The sequence below is a fragment of the Lemur catta genome, chromosome 4 (assembly GCF_020740605.2).
Source record: "Lemur catta isolate mLemCat1 chromosome 4, mLemCat1.pri, whole genome shotgun sequence".
NCBI lineage: Eukaryota > Metazoa > Chordata > Mammalia > Primates > Lemuridae > Lemur > Lemur catta.
The window spans coordinates 56,487,957-56,507,652 of record NC_059131.1 but is presented as its reverse complement, the minus strand read 5'-3'; the positions used below and the strand labels follow the sequence as shown (position 1 = coordinate 56,507,652).

Here is a 19,696-nt window from a genome sequence, read left to right as displayed (position 1 = left end):
CTGACTGCATCCACATGGAGCAGGGGACAGCCATGAGTGTCGTGTGTCATGTGCTAGTGAAGACCCCCATCTGGGCCCTAAGCATCCGCCAGCTGACGCCTTCCATGGAGAATAGCCTTCCTGCCTGCAGCGGAAATGCGGCCCCAGCAGCCCTTTGCTAGGAAGTGACTTCTTCCTGTGCTGTCCCCGCAGTCCCTTATGGTAAATGTCACCATGTATTTCATTGCCATGGAAAGATCCCTGAGCTCACCAGTGAGTGCATTGCTCAGGGTGTCTGGGCAGTCTTTGGGAGGCCTTGTGCCCACTCGCACCCAACATGCCGTACACCTGCTCCCCCACGCCCAGGCCCCCTCACCCCCAGGACACACTGTCTTCATGTCATCCATCCCTCCCGTGCTGCGCTGCTCCCTCGTGCTCAGTCCACCCTGCTTCCCTCGTCCAGGAGTGGGCCGTGGCAGTGCTGCCTGAGTGCTGAGAGCCTGCCCCCAGGTCAGAGCCTCGTGCCCTGTGAGTGGGAGGCAGCAGGGTGTGCCTGCAGCAGCTGGGCCCTGGGCCCTGGCACATGTGCTCCCTCTATCTGGGGCAGTGGTGCTCCACACGGCATTCATGGCCCCTCAGACGCCTCTGGATGCCATGAGTCCCTGCCTGCACCTGCTCCTGCTCGTGCCCTGCTGTACCCTACTGCAGCTGTAGTGAACCTTGCGACCATCCTCTCCTGCCTCTAGCTGGGCCCAGGCCTTTGCACGGGGCCCTGCTGCCTGGATGCCTGCTCCTCCCACCACCTCGGCCTCTTTCCTGGCCGCTAGGGCTTTGTGATTTGGCTTAGAAACCATCTCCTTTTGGAAGCCCTCGCTGGAGTCCCAGTCAGGGTTAGATTGCAGCTACCTCTACAGCTCTCTGCGTGTGGCCGTGTCTATTTGGGGACTGCCCATTTTGTTTCCAAGTGCGCCTCTCCCATCAGACTGGGAGTGCCCCAAGACCGGACTGGTCTCATTCATCACCAGCCCCAGGACCCCACTGTGCCGGGCACACGGTCGGTGCTCAGTGTGGGTTTGTTCAGTGATCAAATAAGTGCTTTTTTACAAAAGGTTTGAGATCAGGCTCTTGCAGTGGAGCCTCACACTAATGACAAAGGTGACCAGATTCTGTGGCTACCTGGACATTTATTCAGATATTTTTCATTTTTAAAAATCATTTTTGGGTGTTCTGTTTTCTTGTATAAGTTTTTACCCTCACTGGGTCCACTCTTCCAGCCAGCAGGCCTAGGGTAGAGGGGCCCACCCCTTTCCGGGCCTTCCTGGCACGTTCTCCCACCTTCCCTGGCCATGGTGCCCCATCTGTAAAATGGGGATACTGGTGTCACTAATCGGAGTTTTCATGGAGATTAAACATGACAATCTCCCAGCATATCATAAGCACCTAGTGAATGTTAGTCCTCTTCTAGCTCCACTACTCTCCACCTGCCCCAATCAGGGATGGGAAGAACCAGAGAAGACACGTTCCTGCCATTAGAGAACTTACTATTTGGGGCTAATAGGCATTCAAATGCCCAAAATAGCACAAAAAGCAAAAGTTCCACTGACAAGTGCAATAAAGTTTTATAGAGGATGAAATTCGTTAGAATTTCGTTATCTCTAAATCACCTTCTAACACCTCTAAGATTTTAGGAATCTAATATGAACTACATTATTTAGGGAGAGGGCATTTGTTTTTAAAAAGAGAGATCATGAGACCATGTTATCAAAGGAACATGTGAGCACCGTGGTGTGGATTTCGAGGAGCCGTGGAAGGAAGGCTGGGCTGGGCGGAGTGCCAGCGCTGGCGGCAGCCTCAGAACTGGCATGGGCCCCTGGTGTGCGTCAGGCCCCAAGAGGACGTGGGCAGTGGGTCCGCGTCAGCCAGAGGGAAGCATGTAGTGGTGTGTCCCAGGGCTCTGTCTTCAGTCTCATCCCCTCCAGTTATTCCATGACTGCCTGGGACGGAGGAGGCCTGTGGCTCACGTTCAAGAAGCAGGGACACTGGCCTGGCAGGGATTGTGAATTCATGGGCAAGAGTACCAGGATCTAAAAAGATCCGTCGAGGTGGGCCGATGAGGTCTCACGAGGTTTGAGGTAAGCGTTGCTGTTCAGAATGCAGCTGTGCAAGCGTAAAGGTGCCAGGACCTGGCTCGGCCGAGGTACTCAGGACAGAGACCTGGGGATTTTGTGGGCTGTGTGCTCAGAATGGGTCCACAGCGTGGCGTGTGCCTCTGATGACGTTCACTCATATTTCAACTGCATTACTAAAGATAGCATACCCAGAACAAAGGAGTCTGTTTAATTCTGGCTCCACACGTCAAGAGGAGCTCTGATAAGCGGGAGCCCAACAAGAGTGGCAGGATCTTCTGAAAGACAGGAAAAAAAAAAAAAAATGAGTCTGTTATTGGAACGAGCTGCCTGACTCTTGTGTTTCCGGGAAGTGTCTGATTAGTGGATGGGCCCAAAAAGCTATAGGGTCACTCACGCGTGACCAAGTCACCTGTTTCTGAGCAGCTTGCTCAGGACCTGGCAATAGTAGGTGCTCAGTAAATGCTGTTGAGGTTTTATAATTCCTAAAATCTAGAAGGCAGAGAAAGTGGGGAAGTGTAAGGCAGTGGGGAGGGGGTTATGAGAGCAGGAAGGAGCAGGGGCCTGCTTGGGGAGGGCATGCTGGGGCATTGAGGATTCGCTTACCGTTTGAGCTTTATCTTATGGCTAATGGGGAACCACTGAAGAAGCTCAAACTAGGGAGCAGCTGTGATAAAAGGGAGCTTTTTCGAAGACGGATGTGTTAGCAGGAATCTTATATTAACAGATTCCAAACTTCAGAGTCAACCTACACCTAGATTTTCAAGCTGATTTTTCAATCCAGAAATTCCCAGTCCTGAGTTGGTAACACTTCAGTATGGGTTGTGAAACTCTCCCCAAGTTCTCAAGCTATTTAAAAGAAAATCTGTGCCATTTAGCACCGCCCCTCAGGTGGAATAATGGTGATTATTGTGAAATCAAGCAAATGTTAGGGTATGCATCCTTCTTTGATAATCATCACTCCTTTAAAGGCAGAGGGGTTGTATTCTGCTGTGATTTGAGTGTGTGAGTGTGTATGTGTGTGTGTGAGAGAGAGAGTGTGTGTGTATGTGTGTAACGGTGGTGAGGTACATACATGTACACTTTTAATGCATGGACCATCTCTGGCAGGGACCTGAGAACATGGCTACAGAGGTTGCCTCTGGAATTTATTTTTGTGTGTGGTATGAAATAGGGATCTCTTTGTTCTCTGTACTATTTGGAAACCCAGATGCCCAATGTAGTTAAGAAAAAGTTCTCAACCATACTGGGCATTGGAAAAATGCAAAGTAAAATGAGAAATGAACCATGTCAGATGAAGAAAAATTTTAAAAGATTGTTAATACCAAATATTGAAGAGGTGTTGAAGAGGAAACAAAAATTCCTACCCTGCAGGTAGGGTAAAAGCCTGTGTGCCCACTTGGCAATATCTAGTCAAGCTACAAATGTGCATACAGATGGGGAGGGGGTGAAACTAAGGATCAGAATCAGGAAGGAGACTTAATTTTTATGATTTACCCTTTTACATCATTTGAATCATTTACCATGTTGCCAACAAAATAGTGGCAGGAAGGGAGGCAGGAGAGAAGAGAGAAGGGGAGGGGAGGCCGGCCTTACCTTCCCCTCCTTGCAGTTGAGAAAGTGGAGTCTGGAAGTGCTTTGTCCATCACCAATCTGGAGCCAGATTGGCAACTAGAGTCTTATTGTGCTCTGTTTGTTTGTTTGTTTGTTTGTTTTAATGAAAATGGCTCTATTTTTTTCTGATAATACATAACTTTTGTATAAAGCTAACTATCCTACTTCTCTCTCCAGAGACAAGTTTAGTATATATCCCTCCAAATTCAAGTTAACATGTAAAAGTGTGTGAATCTCTGCCTATTTATTATATTGATATATAGTGTCAATATGCCTCTATAAATACAAGTTAATACAAATGGGTTCATGTAGTATACTAATCTGTAAACTGCTTTTTAACCTCACAATAAATTTTGGATGTCTTTTCATGGTGGTCATAAGATTCTAACTTATCCTTTTTAATAGCCACAACAGTTGGTTTGGCGGCTTTTTTCTAAATTATGAAATTTAATTTTTCAATTAATACAGACAATTGAAATAGAGCAATAAAATATTAGATACATTCAAAGCCCTTCATGCCTTCTACCTTTTTTATTCTGGTTTCTTTCTCTCCCCAGGGCAGGCTGCTGATCTACAGTCTATATGGTTTATGTACCATAAACCATCAATTGTATTATTTATATATTTTTTAAATTTGTATTAACTGTATCATATTGTAATTTGCTTTTGAAACTTGCTTTTCATTGTGGTTTTGAGATTTATCCGTGTTAATATATATACATTCATTTCAGCTATTATAGGCATTCTACTATATGACTACCCATAGTTGATTAATTGGGGACATTTAAGTTGTTTCCAGTTTCTCATTATTAAACCACAGTCTGGCTCTAAACAACCTTGTGCACATGTCCACGTGCACATGAGTAAGAGTTTCATCTGGGCAGGGTTTCCAAACGTTGATCTGTATTACAGTCACCTGGGGAGCTTAAAACAAAACCAGATTTGGTGGGAAGATGAATATCTAGTACTTAAAAAAAATTAGATCTGGGCCCTCAGATCTGATTTCAGTTGTGCAGCCGGTGTTGAGAATTACCAATCTAGGACATGTACCTAGGAACCGGATGGGCATGTTAGAGGGTATGCACATTTGCAGCTTTTCCAGATATTGCCAAGTGGGCACACAGGCTTTTACCCTACGCAGGGTTTGAATTTTTGTTTCCCTATGTCCTCTTCAACACCTCTTCAATATTTGGTGTTAATCTTTTTAAATTTTTGTTCACCTGAAAGGGTTCATTTCTCATTTTACTTTGCATTTTTCCAATGCCCAGTGTGGCTGAGAACCTTTTCTTAACCATATTGGGGATTTGGGTTTCCAAATAGTAAAGAGAAGAAGGAGGTCCCTATCTCATACCATGCACATAATAAATTCCAGGTAGATTAAAGACCTAAATGTGAAAAGTAACAGTTTCAAACTTTTAGAAGAAAATGTAGATGAACATTGGAGTAGGGGTAGAGTTTCTTAATGACATGAGAAGTATATACCAGAAAGGAAAGTATTGTTTATTTGACTACATCTTAAACTATATGATAGAAGACACCAGCAACGAAGTGAGGAAAAATGAGCCACAGACTGGGAATAGCTATTTGGAAACCATTTAACCAATTAGGATTAGTCTCCAAGACATATAAAGAACAGCTGCAAATTGATTTTTTTCTGAGACTCAGAAATCTGACATTGACTGTTAGTAAGATTGAATTCATGTTTATTAGGATTTTATATTTTATGAATTGCCTGCTCATATATCTTCCTATGATTTTGATCATTGTATCTTTTTCTTAATAATTTTTTAAAATTTTTATATATTTTACACATGTTTTTGGCTGAACTTAGCAGAAACTCTCAACTCAAACTGGCTTAAATAATAAAGGAATTTATTACTTTGCAAAGGGATAAGTCTTAGGGGAGGCATCCAGGGCCCTCCTCCCAACTCTCTGCTCTGTCGGCTTCCCGGTAGGCTTCATCTTCAGGCTAGCTCCTGTCATGTTCAAGAGAGGGCAGCAGCAATTTCAAGCATCACATCAAGACCCGACAATGTCCAGAGGACAAGAAGCTGTCTGCCTCCCACCCCTTAGATGGGAGGAGACCTTACCCAGAAGTCCCCAGTAGATATCCCTCATTGGCTAGAATTGTGTCACATGTCCCTTCCTAGACCAATCACTGACCAGGGAGGATTATTACTATTAGTTTGGACTAATCTTTTGGGGGTAGAATAGCTACTAAGAGTCAGTCACCATGACCCTCCATTGATGAATATTAGTAGCCCTTTGTTTATCATATATGATAAATATATTTTCCCAGTTTCCCATTTCCTTTTTTTTTTTTTTTTGGAGACAGGATGTTGCTCTGCTGCCTAGACTAGACTGCAGTACCATCATCATAGCTCACTGCAACCTCAAACTCCTGGGCTCAAGCAATCCTCCTGCCTCAGCCTCCCAAGTAGCTGGGACTAAAGGCATGTACCACCATACCTGGCTAATTTTTCTATTTTTTTGTAGAGATGGGGTCTTGCTATGTCACCCAGGTTGGTGTCCAACTCCTGGCCTCAAGCAATCCTCCCACCCCAGCCTCCCAAAGTGCTGGGATTACAAACATGAGCCACCATGCCTGGCCTCCCATTTCTTATAATATGGTTTCTAACTAGACATTGAATGCCATGTTTCTAAGATGCCTCAGTTATAAGAGGTATTAATATAATAGCCTTTCAGAAAAGGAGAGAACTATAATTAACATTCATTGGAAGGAATAAGCAAGCATTCATTTCCACATTCAATACAAGTCACTTTCTTCAGGGCCAGAGTTGGAGTCTGAGCTTTCTTCACATTTTCTAATTATCTTTTGGACATTTGTTACTAAACACGGGGTCATGGCCACCATTGCATTTTGTAATCTCTGTCTCTAATCTCAACTCCTTTAGCCCCTTTGAGATTGACAGTAATAATTTCAAAGCATACAAAAGAATATTGGGAATTTTTTGTCAGCATTTCTGATTTGATTGCTCTTGCAGTTTCATTTTTTTTTTCTTTACTTGAAGGAAAAAATATTTCTAAAGTTACTCAGCTTCTTTAGGAAGTTTCTGACATATAAATCCCTAAGTGTGGGATCCGTGAATAGGTCACACCAATCCCTGCTGGCTTTAAAATTTCCATGATCTCCTTCAAGAAGTTTGGCAATTTCCTTCAATTTTTAAATTAGGGAAGCACGATTATATTCTCATTGTAAAAATTCAAATAATATAGAAAAAATTGGCATAAAAGAAAGTGGAAGTCTTTCAACAACCCCTAATTCTCCAATTGAGTTCTCTTCTCCAAGGGGACCACTCTGTGAGGTATGAACCTTCCAGAATGTAACCTGTGGATTTATGCACACATATGTGTGTATACCAATTACAGGGTTTTACATATAGTAAATCATCATGTACATACTTAGTGGCTTTTTTCACATAACAGTTTGTTTTGGAGATCTTCCCATGTGAGTTCCCTAATGGTGGACATTTAGGTTGTTTCTAATTATTTGCTCTTACAAACAGTGCTATAATTAACATCCTTGTAAATGTCTCTTTGTACATATGGGCAAGCATTTCTTTAGGGTAGCTATCTATGGTTTGGCAATTTCTACTGTCTTTAATTGCATTGCCTGGTATCTGGCAGACGATCTTCTGCATGTACAATAACTTTTCATGTCCGTGCTCCATTATAGCGTAAGTTTTAGAAAGATGTTTTAGGCAACAATTAGGAATCTAAGTTTAAGTTCAAATTCTGTATGGATTGCTGTGGTCAGCTGAGGTGACACTTGAATGAACAGATACCTCTACGCATGGCTAAGTTCACATACATACAGGCAGTTGTTTGGGGTAACAGATAAGGTTCCCCCCTCCCCACTGACATTCATTGTAAGGCACATCATGATTTTTAAAATATAGGAAAATGTATCTTAGAATTGAGGAGTTATAATATTTTGTTCTCCCCAAATCAATAGCCCATTGCTCCACCTCCATGTTCAAATGGTCCTTTCCGTGGTAGTTGACACAACTGCTTTACCACCAGTTCATGTCCCCGACAGGTGGGTGTGTTGCCGGGCAAGGATGCTGCATGATCTGCTGTCTATTCCTGCATTAGTTCAGGAGGAAGGCTCCCCTGTGGTCTTCTTTTGGAGAACTTCCTGGTACATTTGTCTTTCTGTCTACTGCTCTTTCTTCTTCCCCACACTATCCCTTCTACACTGGCTGCTTCCTTAGCTGTTCGCAATCTGCATGATTTTGCATTGCAGTGGGGCGGATGTGAGAACATCTGCAGCAGTCAAGAGCGTATTTTCCTCAGGACTTGACACTGAGCTTGCCATCAGCAAGAAGCAAAATCTCTCTCTCTCTCTCTACCCCTCCCCCATCTCATTCCATGATATCTCCCAGGATTGCTGCTCCAACATCAGTTATGCCTGAGTCTTGAATGGTGACAATCTGAGTTGAAAATATGCCAGCTTTCTTAACATTATCACTAACAGACTGCTTAATTAACCTGCTGATACCATCAATAATAGATTTTGCCCATGTGTTAGAGAGAAGACCCATGGCCTATGGTTGCGCTTTCTTTATCTCTCTTCCCCCCACCATTTGCTTAGGCTCTAAGTGTCCCTGTCACGGGAGGTAGACTTGTCAGGAGTGGGATGGGAGGGACCAGGGAAGGTTTGAAAGTGACCTGACGGAATCAAAAGTTGTGGATGAGATCATGGAAATGAAATCAGTGTAACAGACTGACATTCTCAATGCTCAAAGGAGGGGATGGCTAGTAGCCTGTGCATACAGCAGGGGCTCAATAAATGGACAACTAGTGTACATAGTCAATAGAAGAGATTATAAGGCATGTGCCATCTGACTAGGCAGTAAGAACTGGCTGTTCAAGGGAGAAAGCCGGGGGTTGCCATCGTTCTGAGGTGACTTTTAGGATTTTCTCTTTTTTCCATCCAGGCAGTTTAGATGAAAGGGGGCATTGTCACCCCCAAAAATGTCCCGAAGGGGCTGTCTGAGGGGAAGAAGGCTGGGCCTTCACTTCCTTTCATGCTGCATCTTTTGTCTCCAGTGGGTTTGTGTTTGAACCAAAGTCCCGTTCTGTCCTGCTAGCCCTGCACTTCACATTTGGGGATTGCAGAGAGTAAGCAAGATGCCACCATGAGCCTGGGGCTGGCCTGCCACCCCCTCCAGATCCACGCTGTCTCCTCTTTGTCTCCCTGCCACACACAGACACACACACACACACACAAATGGGGCCTAGAGATGTTTCAGGTGATCCCAGCGTCCCCTCATCTGGCGTGGGCACAGGTGTGGGGGTTGACATTCTGTGTGAGCTCAGCCAGCACCCAGGAATCCCAGGGAGACCCTACAGGCTGCTCCTTTCACACTCAGGGAAGCTGAGCAGGCGTTGAGGTGGCAGTGGCTCAAGTTCTTGGCGTAAGCTGGCAGCCCCCTGACCTTGAGGATGCTCATCCCCTGGACCATGTTCCTGTAACCTTGCCTTTCCTGGAATGGCGGCGGTGGTGGTGTGGAGGAGGGGTACTCCGAGGGCAGGGATTGATGCCTTTCAGGGCAGAACATCCCACTATCCAGTGGTTTCCTTGGGTCTCCTGGGAACTGAGGCCCTGGCAGCCCCAGGGGTGTGGGGGATGCAGAGCATCCCTACCACCACTAGAGGGCATGTCCCCAGCACAAAGAGGCTGGGTGCCAGCTTCTTGAGGCCACCCTGGGGGGCCCTTCTGGACCCTGAGCCCTGGGGGGCCCTGGGACTGGCACAAGCTCACCTCTAGGGGTGAGTAGGGAGAGTTACAGAGCCAGGATTGAAACCCAAGCCCAGATGTCCCCAAACCCAGGCTCCCAATTCTTCCTCCACCTGTTTCCTGCTGATCAAATCTCCCTTACCTCAGATTCACCCTCCTAATTCTGTCGTCTCTGGCTGGGCTTAAAACAAAGGTTTCTCGGTGTCAGTGCTGTTGACATTTGGGGCCCAGTAATTCTTTGCTGTAGGAGCTGTCTTGTGTGTTGTGGGGTGTTTAGCGGTATCCCTGGGCTCTGCCCGCTAGATGCCGGCAGCAGCCCGCATCCCCACCCCCAGATTGTGGTCATCAAGAATGTCTCCAGCCGTGGTCAAATGTATCAAAAAATCACCCCTGGTCAAGACCACGTTGAAGACAGGTGAGCATGCCCACCGTGGGGCAGGAGGGGTGCAGGGCAACTCCCAGCCACAGAGGGTCTGTCTGTGGGTTCCATTGCGCTGAGCGCCACGCGGACACAGTAGAGAGGCTCAAAGATGGCGTCTGTGCTCTAAATACATTTCAGAACTGTATTTGGCCTTCTGCTTCTCTTCTCCAAAGACTGCAGAGCCTCTCGGTCTTCCCCTCTGTTTTTTCCACCTCCCCACTTACTGAAACAGGAGACTGAGGCCCAGAGACCCCCGGGTCTCAAGCCACGCCTCACCTGCAGAACCCCGTCCCCCAGCTGTGGGCACCCTGGACGGCTCGGCTCCCAGCCCTTGGCTTGGGCACTGGGAGCATCTGTGGTCTCCCTCCCAGTCCGCCTGCCCACTAGGCCCCGCCACCCTCCAGCTCCCCAAACCCTGGTGCCCCCCCACTGGCGGGAGGGGGGAAGCAGCAGGTGTTGATGCTAATCAGCGTTCACAGCCCAGAACTGCAGTCGCTCCCAGGCTCACACACTCCCCAAAATTAAACACTCATTATACAAAATTAATTGACATTAATTAGCAAAAATTAAAACTTTAAACACAGCAAGGCGCTTTGGGGGGAGGAGTGAGGCAGGCGGGCTCTGCATTTGTCACCCCCCACTCCCCACCTGCCCACCACTCCCAAGTCCCCCCACTTCCATCCTGAAGCAGGGCTGGAGGAGTTCAGGCGAGGGCGGCCCCGCACTGGGCCACGGGCCCGGGCCCAGCCACGCGAGTCCCAGGCGAGGGGAGCAGAAATAGGCTTCCCGCACTAGTCACCAGCTCACGGGTGGCCCCCCGATGTCAGCATCCAGTGCTTCAGTAAGGAGCAAGGAACCCACCCCTCAGCCCAGGCCCCCAAGATCTCAGCTGAGGCCAGGGGAGGGGACACACCTAAGGAAGGGGCTCAACCTCGGGAATCAAGAATATAGAAGGTCTGCCTTGAACTCTGTGTCCCCCAACCTCGCATCCCCAGGTGTCCAAAGGCTTAGGCACTGTAGCCTTTCTGCTCTGTCCCAATTTGCTGTGTGACCTCAGATAAGTCAGTCCCCCTTTCTGAGCCTCAGTTTTCCATCCATATGATGAGGGGGTGGTGCTGGGTGAGTGCTGAGGTTCCTGCCTGTTCTGGCACCTGCTGTCAGGGAAGCAAATCTCTGGGAACTCGATTCACTCTGAGGCTGCAGGATGGATGTGGAGACTGGCATTTAAAAAGAAAGGGGCAGCCCAGGGGCCTGAGTTGCTGATGGTGAAACATCAGGCCCCAGGGGGGATGTGTCTTCAGGCCGGAGAGCCCTCCCAGATGGGCACCACTTTGCCTGTCTGCAGGGCCCGGCCCAGAGGAGAGGAGGGCGGGACTTTGATAGGTGGCCGCTCTCTGAGCCCTGAACAGCCCTCCTCCCTAACACTGGCTCTTTCCAGCTGTGCTCGCCAGACCCCTCCAAGGCCCCCACATCCTTTGCCAGGCTGATAGGCAGGTGGACAACAGAACCTCGCCTTCCCCAACCTCTGCCCACTGCCCACTGCGGCTCAGGGTAGGGAGGATTGGGAGATGGAGGAGCCCAGTGGCGTTCCCCCCACCCCGGGGAACGACATCCTCCCCTCAACCCTGCTCCCTGCACCCCTCTCTCTCCAGCCAGCGCCAATATCTGCAACGTGGTCCTGATGCGGTACGGGGAGCTGGAGGAAGGGATTGATGTCCTGGATGGTGATGGCAACCTCGTGGGCTCCTCCAAGATCGCAGCCAGACACGTGGGTCAAGGGGCCGGTGGGGAGGCCAGCAACAGGGAGGGGATTGGTTTTCCCCTGCCGTGTTCATTCCTGGGGGCTTCTCTCCAGGGTACCTTGGCTTTGTCCTTTTGATGTCTCCGCCTCACTCCACCCCTGCCTTCCATCTGCATGAGCCCCAGGCCTCAAGGTCTGGCCCCAGCCAAGCCTGCCCCACCCCCAGTCCCTCACAGCTGTGAAACATCCCATCTCTGGTCAGCCCCTCACCCAGCTTCTCAGATCACCTCACCCAGACAAGGTGTTAATTGGTGAGGGCAGAGGGGACTCCCCCAGAACTTTCTTACCCTCCCCAGGGCCTCCCCTAGAACTTTCTTCCCCTCCCCAGGCCCCAGGGGCCCTGCCTCCCTGGGCCTTCAAGTCCTCTTGGGTAAGAAGGGGAGGCCTGGGAGTGCATGGTTTGTGGTTCTGGGTTGGCAGGCACTGCTGCAGGGAGTGAGTGCACTGAGGTTGAGGGATTTCAGGCTTGCCAATGTTTGGAGAGGAATATTTTGTCACAAGAAGACGCTCTTTCATCTCTAGTTTCACTGGTCTCGCCCTCTCTAGCAATCCTAATTTAAAAAAACTCAGTCCATGTGCACATTTCCTTGTGCTTTTCCAGCTTCGTCCTGACAGTAGTTAGCAGCTTCGTCCCTCTGCCCTGAGCTCTGGCCTCTGAGTGCTGGGAATGGGGCCGGGGTAGAGGGGGTGGGGCTGCCAGCTGTGAGGTGGCCGAGCACCCACCCCTGTCATGAGGCCCTGGATCTGGGAAGAGCCCTATCCAAGTCAGTGCCCCTCCAAGGCCTGTGAGGGGTGAGGGCCTGGGGGTGCCATGCCCACGTTGCTTCTCTGCTCCCTGCACTGGCACTAGACCCTCCCGTCCTCCCCACTCCTGTTCGGGACACTGGAGGGACCCTCTCCCAGGCCTGCCTGAGGCTGACTGTAAAGGCCCAGGTTCCTGAGGGAAATTTTCAGCCCTGAGCCCATCATCAGAGGGGGTTTATCCTTAATTTCCTCCCCGACGCTAGTCTCCTACCCCAACCCTACTCTTTCCCCAGCCCCTGTGAGGGAGGCAACATGACAACTCCTCCTTGTGGTGCCAAACTGCAAGGAAACCCTAGGCCTCTTTCGCCCAGCTCCTGGCTGTCTGGGGAAAGACTTCGGGCATCTGTGGGCTGTGAGCAGCTCCTGGAGCCTCCTCTGAGGTCGGGGAGCCTGGCGGTTTAAAGGAACTCACTGGAATAGCTGTCACAGCGCAGAACTGGCCCTGAGCTATGCCAGTCCTGGACTGTGACACCCCCTCCCCGCCCAGGAATCCCATGGGAGCCCCCAGAGCAAGGGCCCAGGCAGACCCCTGATGGAAACCCTGCAGGTGCTCAGCAGGGGCACGTGCCCCTTACCAGGCCAGCCTCTTGTCACCGAGAAAGACTGATCCCGAGCCAGGAGATGCAAGATTAGATCCTCTGAATCTTTGTCTTTAAGGGATGTCAACTAAATAAGCCCCAGAAACTGTATCCTCCGTCAGCACCATGAGCACCATGGCTCACTATCGTGCTGGTCCTTCCGGCCTGCTTGTTTTCAGAGCTCCCCAGCCCTGCATGTCGGGGTGGGCGGCTGCACCCGCCATCTCCCTGGCACGGCCCCTTCCTGGGGCGGCTTCTGTGTTGCCACCCCTCCCCCACATGTGGCAGGTGAGGGGAATCTGCTCTTTCAAATGTGTGTGGCAAGAAGACGGGGGTGGCTTTTTCTATTGTTGGGGATACAGCTTCGTGAGCAATTCCATGAATAATGCCATTCAGCCAGATGTGCTCCGCAGTGGCACACACAGCCAGGGGCTCGGGGCGGGGCTTGCCATCCTGCCGCCGGCCACCCCCGCCCGCTCACCACAGCCTCTGCCCGCCCCCAGGCCCTGCTGGAGACGGCGCTGACCCGGGTGGTCCTGCCCATGCCCATCCTGGTGCTACCCCCGATCGTCATGTCCATGCTGGAGAAGTGAGTTGGGGCAGCCAGAACCGAGGGGCCGCCGTCGGGAGGAGGGCCGGAGGGAAGGGGACCAGGCTGGCCCAGGGCAAGGGCCTGGGGAGCAGCCGGCAGCCCCCTTGTTGTCAGAGGGTGGCAAGTGTCCTTCTCCGTGCTCAGACCCTCCCAGGTAGGTGCTACTGGAATCGTTCTGTGAGATTTCGTGGGCTTTCACCACGCAGGGCCCTGGGCTGAGTGCCGTGAGGGCCGTCGGGGTGGACCAGGCTGGCCCTGCCCTGAGGAGCTGGTGGTTCCGGGGCGTGTGCGTGTTTGCGTGTGCGTGTGTGTGCTCTCACGCGCTCAGGGAACAGGGCAGGGCCGTGTGTGACAGCAGAGTCCAAGGATTCTGGCAGGAAGACCCCAGGCCTGGGGCCAGCAGCACCCTTCGCAGGCACCTACTGTGAGGCAAATCACCACCTCAGATCTCTGCTTATAAAATACAAACAGTGGTAACCCCCCCCCTCCCTCAGAGGGACATTCTAAGAACTCATATTTGTCATGACTGTAAAGAAATAAGGGGACATGGTAACAACAGTAGAGTGATTCTATTAATGAATGGGTGTGAAGTTGAATCGGGAAGCCGGAAGGCTGCTGGGAGGAGCGGCTGAGCGGTGGGGGCAGGCCCTGGGGGTTAGGGCAGACCTGGGAGGGGTCCTGGGTGGAGGGTGCCTGCAGGTGCAGACCCCTGGCTTGTGCAGGTGACAGTGGGAACTCCCTCCCTCCCATCCTCCTGGGGGCTCTGCCCAGTGGGGACACCTCAAGGCCTCAGTTGAAACTGGGGGCGTGTAGGATAAGGACAGGGTTGGGGCACTCCATCTGGGGTTCTGGGGCAAGAGATTCTCCCCAGTTTGGGGACCTTCTCATTCCCCAGTACTAATTATAATAGAAACTGACATTTATTAAGCACTACATCCCAGTCCTCTCTTAGTCTGGTCTCTGCCCGAATGCCACCTCCTCAAAAAGGCCGTCCCTGGCCACCCCATCAGGGCAGCCACCATTACTCACTACCTCCTCTCGCCTCACACCCCCTTATTTTTCTTCACAGCACTTATCAATATCTGCGATTATTTATCTAGTTATATATTATCCATCTGCTCCACTAGAATGTAATTTCCATGGAGGCAAGTGAATCCTTTTGTTTACTGCTCCGCACAGCATCTAGCACAGTTCCTGGCACATAGTAGATGCTCAATAACTGTTTGTGGAATGAATGAATGAGTGAGTGACTCAATGCTCCCATTTAACCCTCACAACAGTGCAGTGAGGTAAGTATATGATATCCCTGTTTTACAGATGAGGAGAGGAAGGTAAAGAGAGGTTATATCATCTGCGTAGGGTCACACACTAGGAAATAGCAGTTCCAGGGGTGGCTCAGGACTCTGGCTGCAAAGCCTGGGCTCTTCATACTGCTGCCTCTTGGGTCTTCACGTCACATCATGTAATCAGCATGTGTCTGGGCCCTGCCCTGTGTGGAGGCAGGGGAGGGGCGGACTTGGGGCCTGACCCCAGGAAGCCTGTATTTTTATAAGGGAGATGGGCAGGACCCACACACAGGTCAGCTGCGGGTGAGAGCGGGCAGTTTGTGAATGAGGCCAAGGTGTCCTTGAGAGGAAGACTATTCCCCAGAGAGCGGCTGCAGCTGACCCTGAGGGCAGGAAGGGAAGGCTTTCTGGGCAGAGTGTAGGCCTGTTGTGTGGACATGGAAGAGTCCAGCCTGGCTGAAGCAAATGTGCTTGGGGCCAGACGATGAGAGGCCCTGTGTGCCCCGCCAAAGGAATGGTCCCTCTCGTCCTAGAAGAGGGCGGAGCCTCTGGGGTTACCTGAGCAATGGCACAGTGCATTGAGTACTGGGATTTAAGAAAATTAGGTGGGGCATGGTGGCTCACGCCTGTAATCCTAGCACTTTGGAAGGCCAAGGCGGGAGGATCACTCGAGCCCAGGAGTTCAAGACCAGCCTGAACAACATAACGAGACCCCATCTCTAGTAAAAATACAAAAATTAGCTGGGTACAGTAGCATGTGCCTGTAGTCCCAGCCACTTGGGAGGCTGAGGCAGAAGGATCACTTGGGCCCAGGAGTTTGAGGTTGCAGTGAGCTATGATGATGCCACTGCACTCTAGCCTAGCAACAGAGACCCTCCCTGTCTCCAAAAAGAAAAAAGAAAAAAAATGGATCTGATATGGAAATTTGCAACAGACAAAAATAAACAGATCCTGGGAGAACAATCACTTCTGTGCCCCTGACCTTTATATATGTACCCCCCCCACACACCCCGGTGAACTGAGGTTGTCCCCAAATACCAGTGACTACGAGTACATGCAAGGAGACAAGGGGGCAAATGAGGAAGGCAGGGCTTCTCTCTTTGAGACTGCTGAATCCTGAACCCTGGGATTGGGAAGCAGGTTCAGCGGGCACCGCTTACTCTGTCACCTGCACCAGGAATCCGGTGAGACAGGACACTCACACAGCAAGTCAAGCAAAGCACAGATAGGCTTCGAGGGGCAAGAGAAGCCTAGGATTCACGACCAGCTGGTCCACCAAGGCTCAGGAAAGCTGCCAAGAGAGGATGGAGTCTCATCCGCCCATCACACTACAACTGAGGGACCCCAAAAGCACTGCACCCTGGGTCACATACCCTGGGGGAAATGGGATTTCTGGGCTAAAGTGTTGCAGGACATCCTGTTCTAGAAGGAGTGGGAACAGAGCCCAGGCTGTTCCAGATAGTCCCTTTTTGTCTCAGGATGTTGCATTCCCAGCACATTCTACAGTTATCCTAAGAACTACAAGAAGGCATGGGGATCTGGTTCAGCCAAGGTCATCCAGGGACCTGTCTTTCTGCAGGAATTTGCTGGGGAAAAACATGGTCTGTGACACCTTCCCAGTTGGCCTCTGGGTTGAGTTTGCAGAAAGTGGAGTGATGGTTAGTGTAGCATTGGCTTGGGGGCTTAAACTTGGCGTTGGGAGTTATGGGAAGTGGGGTGATTCTAGTTCTGAACCTCCCCCGTCCGGGATCTGCCTAGTGTCTGGGGTGCCACATAGTCTGACTCAGCTCAGGGTCCAAAGAAGCCCCTCTGGTAGGGTAGTGAGACGTAGGGAGTCTGTCCTCTGGGAGCCTTGTATTTCATTGGTCCTCCCCTGGAGCTCTTCGGAGGGTCTCTGGGGAGAAGAAAAGTGTCCAGCCCAGGTTCTCCCAGGAACAGCAAGATAAATAAGACCAAAATTTTGCCCTCAAAGACTGGCTGGTGTCACATAAACCCTGGAATTGCAGGACTGAGGGGTAGTCCAGGCAGGACTATGTAACAGAGCGGGCTGGGACTTCTGGTGGGAACACGAAATCCAGTTCTGGCTCCTCCTCTTCCTCCCAGGCTGGTGTGGTTATGGAGACCCCCTCAGTCTCAGTCTCCCATGGGAACATGAGGACATTGCCCCTGCATCACCTCGTTCATTGGGGCTTTGCATTTTCACATCCAGCAGCTCTTTGGCTCTTTGCAGGGGCTGGGCCCACACCCCACAGCCTCGTGGTGCAGGGACACTAGAACAGGGCCTCTGCTGAGGACGCTGGTGGGGGAGGCAGCTCCACACTTGGGGAGCCCTGGTTGAGCAAGGGAGTCAGGACAGCCAGGGAAAAAAACAAAAGAACACTTACGAAGCAGCCTACTTGCAAATTAATGGAGTGCAAACTAAAGCTGAACTCCAAGTGCTGAAGGAATGCGCAGCAATGGGGGAGACAAGCTGTTGTGTGGCTGTGGCTGGGACCCACCGAGCTTCATTCGCTTCTGGCCTCCCCATCATCCTGTCTGGGAGGAGCAGGCAGGGCCCCGGTCCCTGGTTTCCTGCTGGGATAACAGAGGTGGGAGCTCAGCGTGCTCAGGTGTCCTAGACTCTGAGACTGAGAGGAAGAGACTGAAGTCGGAAGCAGAGGAGCCTCCCCCCACCAGCCCAGAGCACTGGGTCACCTCCGAGGGTGGCATCCCCTCACTCTCACTCTCCACTGCACCCTCCCTGCAGGCTGCAGGGTTCACACTCCGCACCCTGCCTGCAGCTCCAACCGTGCTGAGGAGGAAGCCAGTTTCAGACCCAGGGCTGGGATCAGCCCCCAGCTGAGAGGCAGCTGCCAGCGCTGGATCAGGAGGGCTGGAGCTTGCTCACCCCCAGCCAAGCTTCCCTGGCCCTGGGATGGAGGGGGCCGGGCAGAGGCACCAGGCTGGGTCTAAGCTGGGTTGGGGTCCAGGCCACACCCCCCATGGTGGGTCCCCGAGTCCACTCCCCCAGCTTCCTTCCCTCCGTGGGCTCCGGGTCTTTTCTTTCTCCCAGGCATTCGCACATCTCTCCATCTGCATATTTTAACTCCCCCAGCTGCCTTTCCCATCCCTCCCTGCCATTTCCCTCTCCTCCCCTCCCCCTGTCCTGCTGTGTTCACTCTCTGGCTTGCTCTGGGCTGGAGCCTGCTCTGGGCTGGGACTCCGGAGGCTCCTGTTTGGCTGCAGCCTTGGGCCTGCCTCCTTCTTGAGTTGGGAGCACAGGGCTGGGGCTTCCTGGACCCCTTTGCCAGTGGGAACTTCAGCCAGCCACCACTGAGAGACCAGCTGAGGTTATAGCCCCGTGTAGAAGGGGGTCTGTCCAGTGTCCCCACCAGGAGGTCCCCAGGACTGAGCCCATGGCCTGCTCCTCACCTGCCAGGGAGGGAGCTTCACTCTTTCTCCTGATCACCCTTCCCTGCCTTCCGTGGCCCTCGGGGCTGTGCCTCCAGACACTTCACACCCTCTTGTCACTGCCCCTGGAACAGAAGGGCAGGCCCCAGTGAGCAGGGCTCCAGGCCTCCTGCACAAGTTTGAGGGGGGCTGGCGAGCCTTGTGTCCAACACTCCTTGTCCTGCTTAAGACGTTGATCTCAGACCCCATCTCGGCCTTACTCCCGGCCCCTCCACGACTCCCAAGGAAGCCCAGGAGGCCTTGGAGTCCAGGGAAGGGTGTGGGGCTGGCACGGAGGAGAGGGAGAGGATGGGGGTGCCGATGGGGGTGGGACTGAGGGATCGGAGGGGTTTGAGCTTGATTTTAGCACCTTTGTCCTGCTTTTAATCCTGTGGAAACCTCCCTCTCCAAAAGCTCAATTTAGGCTAAATTCAATAGCTCGACAGATATTGGGGTCTGGGCCAGTAGAAGGGCTGGAGGACAGCACAGCCACCAGGACCCTACCTCCTTCCCCCAGGTGAAATGGGTACTAATCACACAATACTGATGCACAATTACTGAGCACTTACTGTGTGCCAGGCTGAGGCTCTTTTAATTGCTTAGAATTTACAGGTAACTAGATCTTTGTTAAAACCTGAGCAGGAACACCCTGGGGCAGGGGTTCTCATGAGTGTGGCCTGGGATCCCACTGTAGACTCAGGGAGGGGTGTTTAAAATGGAAATCCCCAGGTTTAATACCTGGGAGTTACCCTGAACCAGGACTTCACGGTTGTAAGGGGCTCTTGGGAGTCTGCACTTTTGACCAGCTGCCCACACTGTTCCCATGTACTTTGAAGTTTGAGAACTGCCGCTCCCAATTTTGCTGTCTGCTGAGGGCCAAGTGCTCTTGGGATTCTTGTCCCAGGAGGTGAGGGTGGCATGGGGTTTGCTTGCACCCTACACTTGGCCCTGCCCCCGAGGGCTGCCTGTGGCCATGGCCAGCCCTGCTGCAGGGAGGGAGGGGCAAGAGCCCGATTGTATCCCCTTCACGCCAGGAGCAGGTCTCGTGGAGGCTGACACGGTTACTGAGGTCAGATTTATTTGCCAGGGGATACTGGCAAATGTTCTAGTCATCCATCCTGCTGGCACCCCAAGGCCTCCCCAGTGGAGTGCCATGGTCCCCGCTACATTATGCAAAATGGAAAGCTCTGATGAGCATGGCAAAGGCATATCTGCCAGCTGGTATGGCCCTCACGCTGTCTGGGAGCTGGAGGACCCAGGGCCCTGGAGGGAGGTTTATCTTACCCCTCCCCTGCCCTCTGA

The 19,696-nt window shown here is 51.5% G+C and overlaps 1 protein-coding gene across 3 annotated transcripts in view; it reads left to right on the top strand.

Annotated features, from left to right (window-relative positions):
* SFXN5 (sideroflexin 5) overlaps positions 1-19,696 on the top strand; it is a 126,529-nt gene that overhangs the window by 75,749 nt on the left and 31,084 nt on the right. Inside the window, exons 11-12 of one of the 3 annotated variants that reach the window (XM_045549853.1) lie at positions 11,557-11,672; positions 13,591-13,676. In XM_045549853.1, coding sequence (XP_045405809.1) covers positions 11,557-11,672; positions 13,591-13,676 — 202 coding nt within the window. The remainder of the gene's footprint in view (positions 1-11,556; positions 11,673-13,590; positions 13,677-19,696) is intronic. The other 2 variants (XM_045549855.1, XM_045549854.1) reach the window with 2 other exon arrangements.